This window comes from Saccostrea echinata, unplaced genomic scaffold (assembly GCF_033153115.1).
Source record: "Saccostrea echinata isolate AGI-Se365-2 ecotype Australia unplaced genomic scaffold, CSIRO_AGI_Sech_v1 ptg000056l, whole genome shotgun sequence".
Taxonomy (NCBI): Eukaryota; Metazoa; Mollusca; class Bivalvia; order Ostreida; family Ostreidae; genus Saccostrea; species Saccostrea echinata.
The window spans coordinates 14,409,528-14,427,700 of record NW_026889805.1 but is presented as its reverse complement, the minus strand read 5'-3'; the positions used below and the strand labels follow the sequence as shown (position 1 = coordinate 14,427,700).

General features: G+C 33.6%; 1 protein-coding gene across 1 annotated transcript; it reads right to left on the bottom strand.

Annotated features, from left to right (window-relative positions):
* Nucleotides 1-1,442: 1,442 nt before the first annotated feature.
* LOC133173675 (sushi domain-containing protein 2-like) lies at nucleotides 1,443-16,558 on the bottom strand. The gene is made up of 17 exons (XM_061308665.1): nucleotides 16,101-16,558; nucleotides 9,614-9,916; nucleotides 9,345-9,482; nucleotides 8,966-9,128; nucleotides 8,543-8,794; nucleotides 8,313-8,449; nucleotides 7,057-7,232; nucleotides 5,849-6,106; nucleotides 5,287-5,552; nucleotides 4,478-4,621; nucleotides 3,918-4,214; nucleotides 3,540-3,665; nucleotides 2,942-3,187; nucleotides 2,593-2,778; nucleotides 2,308-2,449; nucleotides 2,136-2,174; nucleotides 1,443-2,015 (listed from the first exon to the last, which is right to left on the bottom strand). Exons 1-17 carry the CDS (start codon nucleotides 16,332-16,334, stop codon nucleotides 1,928-1,930), a joined length of 3,195 nt encoding a protein of 1,064 aa, XP_061164649.1. The 5' UTR covers nucleotides 16,335-16,558; the 3' UTR covers nucleotides 1,443-1,927.
* Between the last annotated feature and the right edge of the window lie 1,615 nt (nucleotides 16,559-18,173).

Below are 18,173 nucleotides of genomic sequence, written 5' to 3'. Positions count from 1 at the left end.
ACAACAAAACATTAAATGATTCTGTTCAATTCATTTTCTCTGGTTTTCCTTCTTATCCCTATTTCCCTTACCGCCTATCAGCTGTCGATCACTTTAAAAGGTAAGTCATCTTATATTCACGCCTTTAGGCATTCTCTATCCAGAGGTTGTTGTTTACGCTAATCCTTACGTCGCGGGTTCGAATCCCACTGCGGGACGTGGAGACCGGTCCTTAGCCAATAGGATGAGACCATATAAACCGAGGTCCCGTGTCACTGTAGGTGCTGGCACGAAAAAGATCCCTCACTGCTCCCTCACTGGCCCTGAGTGCCGAGTATAGGTCTAAATTTGCAGCCCTCCGCCGGCAAGTGGTGGCGTCTCCATATGAGTGAAAAATTCTCGAGAGGGACGTTAAACACCAATCAATCGTTCCCGCTATTGACAATAAATCATATCGTATTGAGGGATTATAGATTTAAATCAAATGATAAATTATCATCTTTATTGATAATTACAAAAATTAATTACTATTTTAACCTTTTAAAACTTGTACTGTAATATTTTGTACATCCAGTGTTGATAGATCTCGGTGTTGGGAGCGTAGCGGAAGACAACTCTAAATTGTGTATGTGGGAGCGTAGCGGGAACGACAACTCGGGATAGAGAATGCCATGCTAGGCTCATTGCATGATAGACTGCATGTTGACTTTCAATCTGGCGATCCTCCCAAGTGTGTCAAATGTCACATGAAATAGGAGCACACTGGTGCACACTGTTTGGGTGTGTTAACGATGTGTAAAATGATAGCTGGGTTTTGAAAGTTCTGGATTTACAATTATTACAACTCTGTTTTCAGACATTCGATAGTTTAAATAAAATAACACAGTGTTTACGATAATCTACACGTATATCAATTAAAAACTTTAATGATAGTTTATATTTATGAAACACAGCGCTTAATTCTTCGTGGAAGGTAATGAATATTCTCTATTTTGAATTGGTGACTCGTTTTAGTATTCCCCCTCAAGTAGTTGAGACTAGAGAATACGTTATGAATAGGCACATTTCAATTTCTCGTTTATGTATACTTTAGAGGTTTGATATAGCCTACTAGTAATTATTCTGTTTAATACAAGGTGCATTATGTCCTTAGTACCCTTTGGGATTTTTGGCACGCCTCCAGATGTAGGGGGCGGGGATATTGTTCATGATACCGCAGGAAATTTTCGACAAAAATAACCTTTTAGTATTTTACTCGGTAAACGATGTACGTTCGCTCTTTCTTGGGTTTCCGTTATTCAATTAATGCTGTATTTTGCTAAAACTTACATAAACAAAAATATCTGTTATATTCCCCTTTTTGTACAAAAAAAAGGATTTTTATTATTGTATAAATGATAATAAAAATGATTAGAAAAAATTGAACAAACATAATCCATTCTTATTTTTTATTTTTTTATTTGTTCATTTCAAGATTTTGTTCCGTCATTATATACAAATAATTTGTATCATGTTCAACAAACTTATACTCGGCACATATCCATGCAGCATTCTTAAAAATAACAGTGACAGTTTCACAATGGCTCACATTCGAAGTTCACTGAACACTCGCTCATATTTCTCCCATCCATGACATTGAAAGTAGAAATGATAATATACAAACTATGATAAAGTGATGAGGACATTGCCGATGATTGGAATGATAAAAATCACTAAAATCATCCTATCGATAATAAACACACATAAAACCATACTCTAGATTACTCCTATAAAAATGGTTGTCTTTAAACGTTATAACAATCAACAGGATTATATCTAACAATGAAATGACTGGCTAGAACAGAGAGGCGGTCAAAATATTGCAGTTTTTATTTTGAAAGACTGGTTCAAAGATCCACTGACTAGAGTGATGCACCACAGAAATGTTTGCTAAATTCACAACAAGCCACTAGAAAAAATAGTCGTCCAGCAGGTTAGGATCCACGTAAGTAGGACGAGGGATTTTAAATGCTCCTCCATTTCCCAACGTCGATAAACTGAAAGGCAAAGAGATCCAAACTAAACACAACCTTATACGATCTTACAATGCAATCGATTGCTTTCTAGATTCCCAAAAAACAAAACAGCTAGAAACATTACAGAACATTAATACGAACCTTTCCAGAAAAACGGGATTTTCAAATATAGGTCCATTTCTAAAATTAAAATAAAATCAATAAATTCAGTTATCACTATTTCATGAAGTTTACACACATGCAAATTTAGAAAAAAAAAATCGAACTGAAGCAGTGATTTATTTTAAATGTCCATAGCTAATCAAGAAATTACATTTCCGGATCCGCCTCTGGTTTGGGTTTTCGTCTACACTTTATGAGCACCATAAGAACAATTGCTATAACAACTACAACAACCAGAGCTCCAGAGCTGGATGCTATGTATACAACCAAACCGCTGATTGAACTCTCGTCAACTTCAAGATAAAATAAAATCAATAATTTATATATTTATCAATTCAAAACCGTTTAATTTACAATTTGATTTGTCAACACATTCAAATGTTACAAATCGGCACGCGATTTTTACAAGAAATTTACACAAGAAACTTAAACTTACCAACTTTCTTAACACACATAGGTGTAGCCCCTGACCACCCTCCATCTTCTCTACACTCAATGAAGGACGCACCCTGAATAATTTGGAAACCCTCGAGACACCAGAATGTGGCATTGGCCCCTACAGAGTACCCGCTTACTGAGCGATTTCCATTCGTAGGTACATCCAAAAACGGGCACCTTACAACTGAGTTATTAATAAAAAATGTCAATTTGCTATAAAAACATGATTTTAGAGGAATTGACATGTATTTTTACATTTCATATCAAGTCATTAAAAAAAAAGAGAAATAGTAATTGAAATGTTTCGATTAAAAATCTTAGACGTGGTTTAGGGATACAGTAAATACCTTTCTGCACATCACTTTCAATTTCTTTAAATTTCTCTATAAACTGCATGGTCCCTTTCGCTATATTCTCATTTTTAGTGACACTATAATCATATTGACACTGTTTATTATCACCACATAGTTCTAAAACAGCAGTAAAATTTAGGTCCGGATTTCCGATATCGTCCAGAAATATTGGTGTGTAATTTATTGCATTGCTTTCGGTGTTTTGGTGTGTGAATAGCAATTCATCATTTTGCACCTCCCCTAAAAAAGAAATCAAAATTCTCATTTAATGACTGTCGCAGAAATTTTGGTTTTAAAACTGTTTTTCTTTAGAAGGAAAGGGAAGACAAACTAGACATTAATTACTTTAATACAAGTCATTCCAAAAATAATTAATTACAGGTCAGTCCCACAGAATGTAACTGCATCTTTCAGGCAACTGAATGGCAACTGAGGGGTCTGGAAAGACGGCTGAATGGCAGAGTTCTGCTTTTCAGTCACCTTTCTGTAAACTTTCAATCACCTTTCAGTTAACTGATCCTGTGGATCCAAAATAATCACTTACAGACAAAAATTAATCACTTGCAGGTCATCCCAAAAATTAATTACTTACAGGTCATTCCAAATTTAAAATGCAAGTCTTCCATTGAGGCGTCAGCAGGTAGCACTTCGCTTTGTCGTGTTATGAAATCATCGTTGTCATCTCCATTAAAATTACCAAGCAAGCCACGAATTTGGCCTGAAATACAAGTGAAAAGTTAAAAAATTGTCAAGGTGATTAAGAACTTGACCTGTTTTCAAAGACTTACACAACGATTCCAAAAGACCTTGAACAAAATTGAAAACTTTCAGTACAGTGAGTGCAGACTTCTAGTGACAGGAAACAAGATTTCGCTTAGAAAATAATACTTGATGAACGATGTACAACTAAGTATGTATTTAATACTTAAGAATGAAAACTTAGTCCAGGGGACTTTATTTTTTAAGATACCTTTGTATCTTTCTCCACTGATCATGACTAGAACGTTGAGGAGATCCTTTGACACATCGACTGATATGGATAAATCCTCATTCTCAAACACAACTAGAACATTCACTTTAGAGTCCTCTCTCTCTCCCATCTCCAGATTAACACCATTAAAGTTTGAGGTAGTTTCTACAAGTTCTACAGAGTCATTGTTTACTAAAATCTCTGCCATTCCATCAAAAGTTTTGTAGATTTCGATTTTGTCAGAATTTCTCGTTTGCATTGCTATTGCAGAAAATACACTGGCGTTTTGTAAAAGCCCTGAAATTTTTGAAAAAGGAGGATATTAAAAACTGAGTATCAAAAAGCTAAATTTCTTTTTTATTGTTACAAATAGTCTTCATTCAAAATTATATAATAACCGCTTTTTGGCAAAGGAACCATAAGAGCATTAAAAATATAGAAAAATTGTGTATTTTGGGGTATCTGTACTGATAAGAGTAGGATTTGATCAGATTATTTGATCAATATCTGGTTTTTATGTCAGGAACAGATACTAGTAAACTTTTTGTTGCATGACTCACCACCGGTGTCCCTCGTCTGAATGGCGCGCACTTGCACAACCATAGAAGAATTGACGTCTTGCAGTAAGACGAAATCCCCAATGCCATTAAAAGTATAATCTTTCCTATCTAACGTTGTCAAATGAGGATCTCCAGCTGCCTGGGCTGTAAAATGAAAGTGTAGCATGTCTTAGATACTGTCAAGCAGATATTAGTAATCAGAGTTTCCACCTTCTTCATGCCACATTTGATTTTCTAAGACTACGTTGCATTCACTTCTCCTAGAGCGACCAGTTTTTAAACTATTTCAAAAACTATAAATATTTAATTTTCTATTACAAATTACAAGAATCTTCGGTAGATATTTAAAAGAATAAACAATGAAATCTATTCATATTGGCATAAACATGTGAAAATTTTGTGTAAGAAGAGTGTTATGTAGATATTTTCAAAAAAAAAAAAAAAAAAAAATCCGCCCAACCGCCCCAATTGCAAATTAGGATGAGATAATCTAAATTTTAAATTTATGTGGCCTAAACGAAACTATTTCGTGAGTTATTTATCATAATTATCATGCTGAATACTGAATATTATTTACGCAAATACTTAAAATTATTTGTGAATCCTTACATTAAGAAGGCGAAACACAGAAGCAGAGCACGCAAACGTTTTTTTGTGTCTTGATTATACCATAGGTATTAAGTGTTCTGTGTTAGTGTTATCTGCTTTGACCTACACTTTTCCTGCACACTTTCTGTAATACAAATCCTGCCTTCATTTTTTTTCTTTCATTCTGCAAATCTTAATTAGCAAATTAAAAGATTAATTACCAGGAGTGGGCGGTGTGTATGCTTGGCACGTTGTTGGCGGTCGAAGTTTTAAGAAATGTTGGCACATGGTATTATTGTAGGAATATTGACAACACTGAACAAAAGGCACCAAATCGTTCTTGAAATAAGAGAAGAAAGGCACAACGTCCCTTCCCTGTGCCTGTATGTGATAGAGAGAACGGGTCCCTCCAGCGTGAGGCGTATCACGTGCATCCAACAGTTCTCCATCCCTGTTGTAGCAGCACGTTTCCCCACTAACAGATAAGCTACAAAGCAGAATAAGTAGTCATTACAAAACTTCAATATTCTAATCCGTTTCAAGGTTTTGATGCATAGTTTATTGCACAAGTATTACATGATATATACTTGATTAAATTTTAACGGTTTATCCAAATTGTAAGAATCAGTTACCGGTATTTGATCAATTGATTTTTTTTTCTGCGAAATTCTTTTGTCAAGAAATGCGCTGTATTGTAGTAAGAGTTTATTATTCTTTTTTTTCAAAGAAAATCCAGAAAACGAGTAAGCTCATTCAACTCTCTGAAACAAATAAGCCACAGACCTGTGCAGCATTCTCCGGAAGCACTGAACTGCACCCTGGTTGTACAGGCAATTTGTATCTTTGTGATTATTTTGAAGGTTACATAAAGGGTCCACAAAATAGCGCCCAGTATCACGTGATGCTTGTCTTAATGTACATGGACAAGTCGATTCAGTTTCATTTAGTAAAGGAAGTGAACTCTTTATCCAATTTTGGCACATTTTTTCTGCATTTGCAGGTGAGGACCATCGTACTGGGAATACGTCTGACCAAATCGAACTACAGAAAAAACAGAATTTAAAAATGCATTTCATGTATTTTTAACGGTCTTAAAATAAATAGATAAGAAATAATTAAGTGAAGAAATGTTCAGATGATTCAACATTTTTGTTGTCCATTTTCTTCCTTATACCCTGTCGGGGAATTTAAATTTATTCATAAATCAATGACCATGCATGATTCACTTTAATTTAAGCATTAATTGATCAAGACCCTATGTGACCGGGCTATGTCTCATTTCAAACACCAATATAAAGTAGATAATAATTTAGTGCTTTTATTTTCAATAAAAACTTTTCCCCTGAGTCCAGAATTAAAAAAAAAACGGGCTTTGTGAAATTGCAATGTTTTTGAATTTTGCAGAAAAAAGGGAGTTTTGAACAGCAAAGAAATGAAGACTCTTTCCCCTAGATCCAAAATCATGTTTTATAATCTTCAGAAATAGTTTTATCATAATACAACTTCATATTTTGAAATAGAGGTTGGGTTCTATGCAAAATATTTGAAAAACACCTTACATTTTTTACCATATATGAAGAATTTTTCAGAATTTGGGAATAATGACGCAATTCATGACGTTATGTAATACATGGACTAGCTAGATCAATAAATATGCAGTCATCAAGGGTCCAAGTGATATTTACACTCATATGTAATGTACTGTCAACTAAAACAGGGCAGTTATGATTCAGAAACTCACAGGGCCAAAAGGGGCCTAAGTGAACCTTGCTCTTTCCATAAATTACAGGTTTGTGTGTCTATATAAATTTAGTTTTTTGACTTGCTTTCCAAACCCTTTTCTTGACCATTTTCTAATAAATGAAGTTTACCTAAATCCAGCAGAGGTATTGTATCTTACAAATTACAGGTTTGTGTGTCTATATAAATTTAGTTTTTTGACTTGCTTTCCAAACCCTTTTCTTGACCATTTTCTAATAAATGAAGTTTACCTAAATCCAGCAGAGGTATTGTATCTTACACGCAACACCAGTGACGTCATACTCTCGTACAAATTCCCGTCTAATATGAAGGAAGTGAATGCAATGGATGAGTTAATTGGAGTCTGAAGGTCAAAGAGTTCATCACTGTGAACAGTAACAAAGCTAGGCCCACTATCATTTATATTCTGAAAGGAAGACAAAACGTTCTTCAGGAAATACATTTCTTGACAATCTTCTTACTGTGGTACCACCTGACTTGCAAAATAAGCCAAGAAGGCAAAGCCAGACAGCGCTTAAAAACATTCCTCGTTCCCAACATTGTAATACCTTGACTTACTGATCAATAAATTTTCGGTCACACAGTTGTATGTCTTTGGTTATCATTAAACGTCTGGTAATTTACTTCAAAGAAAATATATTGAATTAGCTATTTAGAACATAATCTACCGTGTTTAGGTGTGAAGAATTCACCAGTGAGGTTCAAAAAGGGGTATAGTATCAAAACTGTACCCCTTTAGTTTATACCTAATAAAAACAAACCTGCTGGCATATCGAGGGACTTTCGAAGATCAAATTAAATAATATAAATTGTGATAAAGTACTTTAATAAATTATGCAGACTACTGTCTATTTGGGTTTTTTAAATTATATTGTCTCTTAATAAATTATCATTTACGAATACGATGACGCAATGCGACGAGATGAATTTTAGTAATCTCTCACTTCATCTGCTTATGAAGTCATCAAACATAAGCTGTTAATCCACCTTAAATACAATTTCCTCCGGCTTTTTTCTATTTTTTCTACATAATTTATAAAATGCCAGATTTCTTGGCAAAGTGAGGAGAATAGGAAAGCCTATAATTCAGATAAAACCTCTTCCGAGTCTGTTCAATCGAAACGAGATACAAACAGACCGAATGCAGAGATAAGAAAGGCAAATGTACGTACTATGTCCCACCCATTTTATTTATATTGCTGATCTACAATTACAGTTTTAATCTAATTGTAAAAAAAAAAGCAGCTCACTTCAAAATAAATGAAACATAGAAACCTTCTCAAACTGCAAGCTATTTTTTACCACGAGAATTACTCCATTACAAACTACACTTTGCTCTTACATGTATATATTTAAATGAAATAAGAGTATCCGTAGAAATTATTTTATCCCAAGATTTTCATTTTGATAACTGTATTATTAAAAATATGAAGGAAATAAATAAAACATTTAAAAGGGTATTTTTAAATTATCATTGGTAACAAACCTGATAGGCCAGTATGTCCAGGAAGAAAAGAGAGGACGGAGTAAGGGATAAATTCCAGGACATGGTCACATTATTTTGGATGACCCACAAGTCGGGATTATGGCGGATGATTTTTGGCGTCAAAAACGCTACGTTTTCTGCAAAAGAAAAGAAGCAATTTTACAATCTGAAAGCGCAAAAAAAGTTTTGATTTTTTCGTAAATAAGTCTAAGTTCAAGTAAGCAACATACCTATCTGATAAGCAGAGGAATAATTCCAACCCATTTCATAGGGGTTAACCTCTATTGTCACCTGACCGGTGCGGAAAACACTGGGCATGATACAAGCTCCTGATATGTCATTAATAGTCGTGCACTGAAATGTCTCATTAGTTTCTTTGATGCGGGCAAAAATTGTAAATGCTGAACTGAAACATGGTCCTGATATTCGTATTTCCTCGCCTCCAAACATGGATCCAACTTTAGGAAAAACGTTAATTTGTTCTAAAAAATATTTCATCCATTTACCATTGATATGCAAATTTACTATTAGAAATATTCAACTTATCAACAATTTTCACTCAAAAGGATAGTTATCAAACAGTTATAAGTATAAAATTAGTCATGCACTTATGGGTAAATTTAAATGCTGAATTACAGACATGTGCACCCTACCAGCATGACTACATTTGATATCCAGAATATTATCTCCGTCTACTTGGAAAACCCATTTTCCAGGGATACCCACGTTACTGGTCAGTGTTAAGTTAATAACGTCAGGTGTCTGGGCTCCTTCTATGGAGTAATAGTTCCTCTGGTCCCCAGCGTTAAACCCCGCCTGTGTTAATACAATTTAATCATTATCTTTTTATACTCTTTCACATAGATTTCATATAACAAGTTCACAAATATTTTAATTGGTCTGATTGTAATTCATTTAAAATTTTAAAGTAATACATGTATTTATTTCATATAAGTAAATAAATATATAGGCCCTACATATATATAACAAATATATCTTTAACAAGATAAAAATCTTGAATTGTCTGTATACCTGAGCTGTGCTGCCCCCTAGTCCAGTGGAAGGATCACCCAAACTGTTACTGCCGGTAGTCCACTCTACTCGTAAATAATTAAAAATAACAAAAGATCTCTCCTCATTCCTTACAAGCACAGCCTGAAAGGTGTTTTTCTGAAGGAAAAAAAATATATCGGTTTTCATATTTTAAATTTGAAAATGTTCAGTAACGTTGAGAAGTGACCTGTACATGTGTGTTTCATGTTCTTGGTTAAATTTTTACAAGAATGACAGTTGAAATTTACTTTGTTTCGGCCTGGTCCAGATGCACCATAGAATCCGACATTGTCCCAGGTTACAATAAACAGCCAGTTGGCGTGGAAGTTTCTCTGCGATATGAAGTAGTTCTGAATTTCCTGGGATGCTCTGTTCAGGAGAAGGGAACTGTTCTCCTGTCGGTACCAAATGTTTCCTTTAGACCAATCTCTGCTGACATCGACATCCGCCCAGAAAGGCGCTATTAGGGGGATATTCTCTTGGAGGGGAAAGGACTTAGGTTTGTACTCACTCAGCTGGGCGTCAAACGTAATAAGACCATTGTTGTTGACCTGTCAGATAGATATGTAGTGTAAAGACCTCAAAATAAAATGGCGATATCATTTTTTTTTATTTTAGTATGTGCGATTTCCTTCAGTGTTTTAAAACTGCAATATTTATCTTTGCCATTAACCATGTTAACTTAATCTAATTTTTTTTTCAATTGAATTGGGCAAGACTATATGTGCCTTATATGATCCTACCCTTATTATTTATTTATTTTTTTTTATTACATGAACATTATTTCATAAAAAGAATGAAATATATATAAATGAAGAACTTCACAAAATATATTTAATTTTTGCGATGTTAAGGGGGGATTCTTCTCATATTTCTTGTATTTAAAAATAAATTAAATTTTCTTAGACTCAAGAAGACATTATCATTAAGTGATGGTATCAACTAGATTAAATTTGACCGTTTTATTCTAAAAGCAAGGTCAGGTCAAGGTCATTATCTTTTTTCTTTACCTTAGGAATAAAAAAAATACCATTGCCAATCATGCGATGCCTACTTCTTTTTCAAAAGATTAAATGTTTTTCTTTTTGTATAAAAAGATATTACCATATAGGGTCTATCAGATGATACTACCAAATTGACATAGATAATTTAACTAAAATGGATATTGGCTAATCCGAATTTCCACTATTTTTCTTAGTTTTTTTGGATACATTAGTTATTTTTACATGTTTCGTATATTTAAATTTTTCTTATTTTCACATATGGTAAAGTAGACATATTAAGATACAAATTGATACAAAAATAAAAAGTTTTTGGCCGTTTACTAAGAGAGAAAAATCACTTTTTACGGATTTTTGGCTCAAATCTGTACTTAGATCGGAAGCTTTTAAAAGTTAACAAAATTGTAGTTTGTTCGGAAAATCATATTTATTTGATATATTTTAAAACTTCAGTCCATTATTATTTATTTTACTTACATTTGAAATTTTCTTTTAGTCTTTGATTGTATAAAAATTTTTAACTAAATTCATTGTTTTATAGTAATTTTGAGAAGCAGAAAAGGAGATATTTTCATACGCCGCCGTTCCGCCAAAAATATAGTCTCTGCTAGATTTCAAACTCAGTTTACCATTTCTATTTAAAGTTGTACAATTATGATGAGGAAAGAAAAATATAATCTTCTAAATCTCTTACAGACATATAAGCAAATATACTTTTGATATTTCATCTAGTCAGAATCCAGACAAGAATCCCTCCTTAATAATAATACTTTTGCCCCTATTCCTTTGATACTCTAGCACTCAATAAGAAAAGTCGTTGTAATGAGAAATTTAAATAGATTTTTGTTCAATTGCCGCCTTCCTTGTTTATAAAATGACATTTTTACAGAGAAATCTTGACTCTTTTGAAACTTACAATTTATATGAATACTGCAACATTGGTAAAAAGGGGTTCGTATTTTTAAAATTACAATAAAGAACTTTATTTTTTCATATTAAAGCACAAAAGGATTGCATTGCACAATATAATACAAAAGCAAAAAGATTCAAAATCTACTAGTATATCTTCTTTTTCTCCTTTTTTTAACCAAAAAATATATTGTGTAATACATAAAACAGTCCAATGAAAGATTTTGAGATGAGAGATCTAAATTTTATAAAAGGCGTGGCAAAACATTTTCTAACCCTTTACTAACTCTCTTTCAAAGGAATAATCTCAGGAATAAATTTTAAATAAATTTATTGCTATCTGAAGTGTATTAGGTAAACACAAGTGTGATATTATATCTGTATATAAATCAGAATGTCCTTGTGGTTTGATACGAAGTTCATACGGTGCGAGCCGGAGGCTGCATTCAATTAGCCCCAGGTAAACACTATACCTGGCCCAGTAACGGCCACCTAGATCGTCTCATTGACAGTTGCCGGACTCCGCCTGGCTATTTCACCATTTGTCGGCGTTTTGCCCATTTCACTTGTTATCAATCATTGCTATTACACGTCAAATTCGGGGTAACAAACTGCTTGTTCTCTTATCGGGTGTCGTAAAAGCTAGGAGGAAACTTCATCGCGTTTTCGTTGCCGACTATTTGACAAATTGGAATTAAAAATTATGCAGCGATTTCAAATTTAGTTGGAGTTCAATCCCCATTGTGTAAATAGTGAGCCAAGGCTGTGCTTAAAATAAAATAACAAAAATGGGGAAAACGTGTTTGTGATGCAAAGTTAATGTCCACTTTACCATTTGACTCAAGGCCATTTTGGGAAATATTTTTCAATCTGAAAATTCAACTGATTTTAGCTTAATTATTATTAAAATTTTCGTTTACTTTACTCAATTGAATAAGCTGGAAAAAAAACCCATTTAATATACTGGCCTTTAAATGTATCTATAGGAATGGAATTGAGTTTGCATTTTTTTAATCATGTTGATAAAGAATTTAACTCATTAATAAATGATCGTATTATATGCCTTAGAAATAATAAAAATTATTATAAACATATTTTTCAACGAGAATTACTTCCAAAAAAAAAATAAATAAATAAAAAAAATTGTTAAAATTTAGTAAAAAATCGTGACTCTAATTTCTTTTTTCTTTAAAATTTTTAACCCTAATTAATTAAGCGTAAAAAAAATGTCAGAAAGTGATATGTCTAAGGAAAATCTCTTCAGTGTTTAAAATTATTGAACCAACCCCCTGGCTGGCCCCCAAAAGCTTCACCTTTCTGCCATGTAAACAAGGGTGGAGTAAAATAGCCTCGATTTGGGTGTTAAAACAGCTTCTCTTTATTTTACAATGGATTCTTATCGGTGTTTCCGCTATCAAGGCCCGAAGTGGGGGTAAGATAAACAGAAAGGTTTACAGAGAAGTCAGAGAGCGCAAACAATATGTACAGCTTCTGTATTTATTTAAAGTGTTTGTACTGCATGATGCAGTGGTACATCTAAGAGTTAATTCAAAACTCCTTTCAAATTCCTTATCCTTTCAAAAAAGATGAAAAGATAATTCAACGTAAACAATATATTATAAATTATCCATTAGTTGCTTAAGTTATCTAACATAATAAATCTCGTAAAAATGTTTTATTTGTTACAATGAAATTAAAGAAATAATAGGAAGAGAGAAATATTTTCATTTTTAGTTTGCACTTATTAAACTTCTAATACATTTAACCATGCAAAACGAAAACATAAACCTTGTTGTAGGAATTTTCGCCAGTAGGTGATTGAGAGTTAGTGTTCTAACAGGGGACGTCAGCGGGTATTTAGTGAACACCTGAATGGTCAGGGCTTTTACTGCACATATTCAATGTGACATAAAACTCATAAAGCTACCGAGGTCGGCTATAGGTCTTTACACTGCATTGGAATGTACGTTCTTACGTGCGTGATGTGGACAGCATTCTTTATATATGCAGCATACTTGGTGAATAGTAATAGAAATCACCAAGAGAAAGTTAACCGGACTATAAATGACCTTGTGTCTTTTTACATGTAAACAACTAACTTTTAAAATTATAATTACGGTAGTTTTTTAATTATATTTATAGCTAAAGCTTCCGTTTGTGTTAGGAAATTAATTTCATATTGCAGTTCTGTTAATTTTGAACATGGAATGTTTTCCAATACAAGTTCAACCCTGACCTATTTATGACGTGTCGATTACGTCATTTTCCATATTTTAATTAATGAGATTCTTGTTTCTAGCAAAGAAAAGTCGTGTAAGGAAAACAAGAAAGGCGGGGAGGATTCATTAATTAAATGTTACACTGAAAAGCGTGCTGACACAAGCTGGCAGACGACAGAAGGGCGCGTGTCTCCAGTTGACCTTTGCAGTGATCTATACTACAAGGTCAAATGGCATCTAACAGTGCAGGCAACAACAGATTGCATATGGTGCTAGACTGCAAGTTATTGTAATATATTCGGTTATATCTACCTTTCCGTACGTAATTATATAATAAAGTCTTAAAATCTCCGAGCTCTAACATATATGTTAGATGCAAATCGTATACAGCTAACTGCATTCTTCCGGTAGGAAATAAACAATTGAGTAAGAGTGAGTACCTTATAAGATTATTAGCCGAAAACATGCAAGAAAATTTCCTTCATGCAATAGTTTGTGTTGCGTGTATTAGGTCAGAATAAAAACTGTCATATAGAATTTGAACTGATTGTAATCTTGAAGCTTGCAGAATTTAATATTTTCGTTGGCCATATATTCAATGGCATACCACCAAATCAGCACCAAATAAATGTGTGCTACATAAATACACGGTAGGCTACAATTTATACAGTCGGAAAAATATCCACGTTTGCACATAAAGAACAAGGTCTCATAGCCTCTGTTGCAGAGGAAAAGCAAAAGATTTTATGATAAATTAAAACTTTAATGTCTAATTATAGGAACAGAACAAGAACTGCGCCCAAACTTTGACGTAAAATTGTTCCTTGATGGGGAAGATGATCTGTTATTGGATGAGAAGAATCCCGCTCGTGTTCCGATAATTAAGATCTTACGAGAAACACAACAACTAACGACATTAAAGAATTGGCATCTCATTCTTAAAGGGAGATTTGTTTAGGAACGCCCTTTAGTTATTTGCTGGTGCACCCATAAAGAACATAAACCAAAATTAACATTCACTGGTATATCTGGAAACCTTAAAAACTTACTATGAAAAAAATAAAGTTCTTCTTAAATAGTTTCAGAAAACAAAACGATTTCTTTTGATAAATAATTAGCTAGGGGTATTTACGTTTTGGATGGTGTTTAAACAAACATCTAAAGCGTTTTCTGAATGTTTCTGACAGTCTTACAAATATGTCATTCTCCTGACTGCATGTATTTCAGAACGCACTTACTGAATAAAATATAAAAGTAGTAAGCGAATTCCTTCCTCTTTTCTACTAAGCCCACAAGCAATCAATTGAATTCTTTAAGTTACATTTTAATTTAAGACAGATATAGTGAAATATTTTCAAATAAACAGGAAAAAAATTGATCGTTAAAACATTTAATAAGTAATAGCGATTGGGCCAATTTTAACTCAAATGTTTGCTGTATCCAGGTTACAATTTATCTAAAAGATATTCAAATAAACTGAGAAATTGATTCAATTGTTCTCCATGTCGATTTTGTATCACCGGTAAAGAGTTATGTGTTTGACTCTTAGTAGATGGCAGTTTTAATTTTGAGTATCAATATCCTGTGTAGAATTTACAAAATTGTATTCTGTACAGATAGGTCTCGGACTTAGAGACTTTTAAATGGCAGGTTATTTGTGTGGACAATTTTATTTGTTTCATTGGAATTACAATCAGACTGCAGCAGTAGGGAAACTGTACATTAGATCTACATATGAACACAACTGGATTTCTACCACCGATGGTGGAATTGTTTATCTTGAAGTAATTTGTGCGTTAGTTTGGGCTCCACCCTACCCCACGTGTGTTTTATTGGGACGGATATATCACTGCATTGCTTCACAGGATAAAGCCTTCTTTCCGCCATGCCAAAACATCTGGTTTCACTTCAAAAACCTTCCACTTGATTTTATATTCAATATCTGTTCTACTCAGATTTATTTATAAATATTTCACGCCTTCATGACAGGGGCCCCGAGCAATGACCACCGCACCTGATGGTGACTTTGGGCAAGCTATGTCGCGTATTGTTTGTAAAATAAATGATAAATAGCCAACTCTGCTTTCTTGACATGTAGTGATTTACATCAATATGCATGTATCTGATGCCTTCGCATAATGCATCTGTAATCAATGTATAACATGTTAGCTACTTCTACCAAACATTTCTAAAATAAACCTCCTGAAAAAATCTAATTGAAGATGAGAATGTGGTGTGTAGGTACTACAAGATTCATCCTCCTTCAAATCTCAACAATTTTGCGCTTTGACGTCACATGTTCCCCCACATGCTGCTTTTAGGCCAAAAACAAAGATTCTAAACAAAACCATTAAAGAACAATTTTTTCATGCAGTTCTAGAGTCTTACATACAAAGGCGGAAATCGATTTTTCATTATGAATCACAGGCATTTTTTTGTATAGAAATAAAGGCCATTTACAACAGTTGCCTACTAGCAAGTGTAAAATTAACCATTCAACCATGAATGCACGAGTCAATCAGTGTATTTGATTCATATGATTTCTCCTACCGGAAGTAACGGCTTATATACATACCAAAAGGCTTTCTGACGTTAAAGCTACTTACAAAAAGACTATATTTGCTTTTGCCAAAAAATTTGAAAGGATTTTTCAGCACAATCTTTTTAGAACCTCCGTCGTCTGCCTTATCTGTAATGATGTCCGAAGCTGACGTCCCAAACGGATAAAGGTTGGGTTTAGTAAGACCTCGGGCAAGTGGAACACAACTTAATACACACACGGTTAGAATGACCAATTTTACGACACTTTTCCGATTACATTTCCCAACATGTGAACACATTATACTCCACAGCCGGCATGGATTCGATGATAGTGCCCGTATCACATCCTGGCATAGAGATGTCAAACCACATTTTTTGCTAAGACTTGTCTGAGGGTTAGTTAAGTAAGAGTCTGATTAGATCACCAGCAACAAACTTCACAATCCGTTACAAACAATCACAGAATTTCCATTGAAATGTTCAATATTTCTTTCACAAAAAGCTAGAATCAAACTAAAACACCCCACACCGGCATTACTCCGATCGCTCTTTACACTCTTCTGAACGTACACACGAGAGAGTCTAGTCATCCCTCTCTGTTATCGCCAATGTAGGTCAGGCGTTCGGCTCGCTGAATAATCGCTACGATGGGTGTGGTTCAATTTAAATGCACTGACAGATGGCAAATCACTGTGCAATAACGTCAGCCCCCTCGGCGAAAAATCGACAAATGAATATCGATATTTAAAGGGGCCTATTTTTGGAAACTTATATAGAAGCGGATGGTAAATGTAGTCTTGTTATTTGTTCTTTTTTTGCGCTAAACCAACGATTATCAGACGATATCCAGTTATGAATGGGAAATTGATGAAGTACTTACCAATGATTGACGCATTAGTATGTTTAACAGAGGTACGCCCTTTGTGTAAATAAAATATAAATGATTTGTTTTAGCAAAATATATGACAAATCTTTTTAATACATTCCTTCTGAAATTGCTTTATCATTCAACAACTATTTTATTTTAAGCAACAGAAAAATAATTATGATTTTTTCATAAACTTTTTTATCGAAGTAATTTGATACTAAATATACCTTAAATTAAAATAGAATTTTCGTTTGGTCTTCCTCCCTCAATCACACAAATATCCTCTCTCTCTCTCTCTCTCTCTCTCTCTCTCTCTCTCTCTCTCTCTGTATTAATAAATTGATATACTGTACATCTTTGGTCAACAATGTTAATTTATCATATAAAAAGTCATTCATAAATTGTATCAGTCGGCTGTACATGACATTCATCTGTGATCAGTCACATGCTTGTCAACCCTAGCTATCCTTTGTACATAGGGACGTAATATCCAAGACAGACAACAGGCCCAGTCTAGGTTAATAGTACATGAAAGTTTGAATGTTCGACTCGCTAGTTTATGACATAAAAAGATAATTATTTGTTCGCTGTATGCAAATTGGGTTTTTTAAAGTTTGGGCGTGTTTCTTTTAAGTCGGTGATTTATTTTGCCCTTCCGTCAAACTTAAGAATGCCCGTTTTCCGGAAGAATGCGTTAAGTGCGCGGAAAATATTTTAAAATGTGGTGGAAATGAAAGGAAGATTTGAAGTTACAAAAAGCCTTTATCTTATTCTTACTTGTTATGTATCGTTAGATACACATGTAAATATTCCTTGAAGTTTCGATTGATTGAATAAGTTTAGGATTTAAAAAAAAGAAAATAATTTTTTTTTTATTTCTTTCATTTATTTGAATTTGTATCCGGCATTCTTGATCCGATATCTTGCATTATCATCTTAAAGGTTACACCCTAAGTTATTCGACCAACAAACTACAAAGAGAAATCGGAACTTAACACGAAAACTACATTTTTGTATGATAGTAGATGAGCACGCCTAAGTGTATTTTCATTCGTACTTTCAGAAAGATATACTGCACATGCAGCGAATTTTGCTTTACATCTTGATGCTGTGGTTCTACGACAGAAAAAATTAAAAGAATTATGTAAAATTTGCATTCAAGTTTCAAATTTATTAACATGAGCACATCAAAGTCGACAGCATTTTAGTTTTATCCTATTTTCCAGATAAAATTATGAAATTGAGTTCCACCAAGAACTTAAGGATTAAA

Excerpts from the sequence above, each read along its gene's own strand:
- LOC133173675 (XM_061308665.1), bottom strand. The coding sequence starts at position 16,334 with ATGTGTTCACATGTTGGGAAATGTAATCGGAAAAGTGTCGTAAAATTG. Across the intron at positions 9,483-9,613 it reads CTGGACCAGGCCGAAACAAA|AAAAACACCTTTCAGGCTGT; the intron begins GTAAATTTCAAC and ends TTTTTCCTTCAG. Across the intron at positions 3,666-3,917 it reads CAGTGGAGAAAGATACAAAG|GCCAAATTCGTGGCTTGCTT; the intron begins GTATCTTAAAAA and ends CTTGTATTTCAG.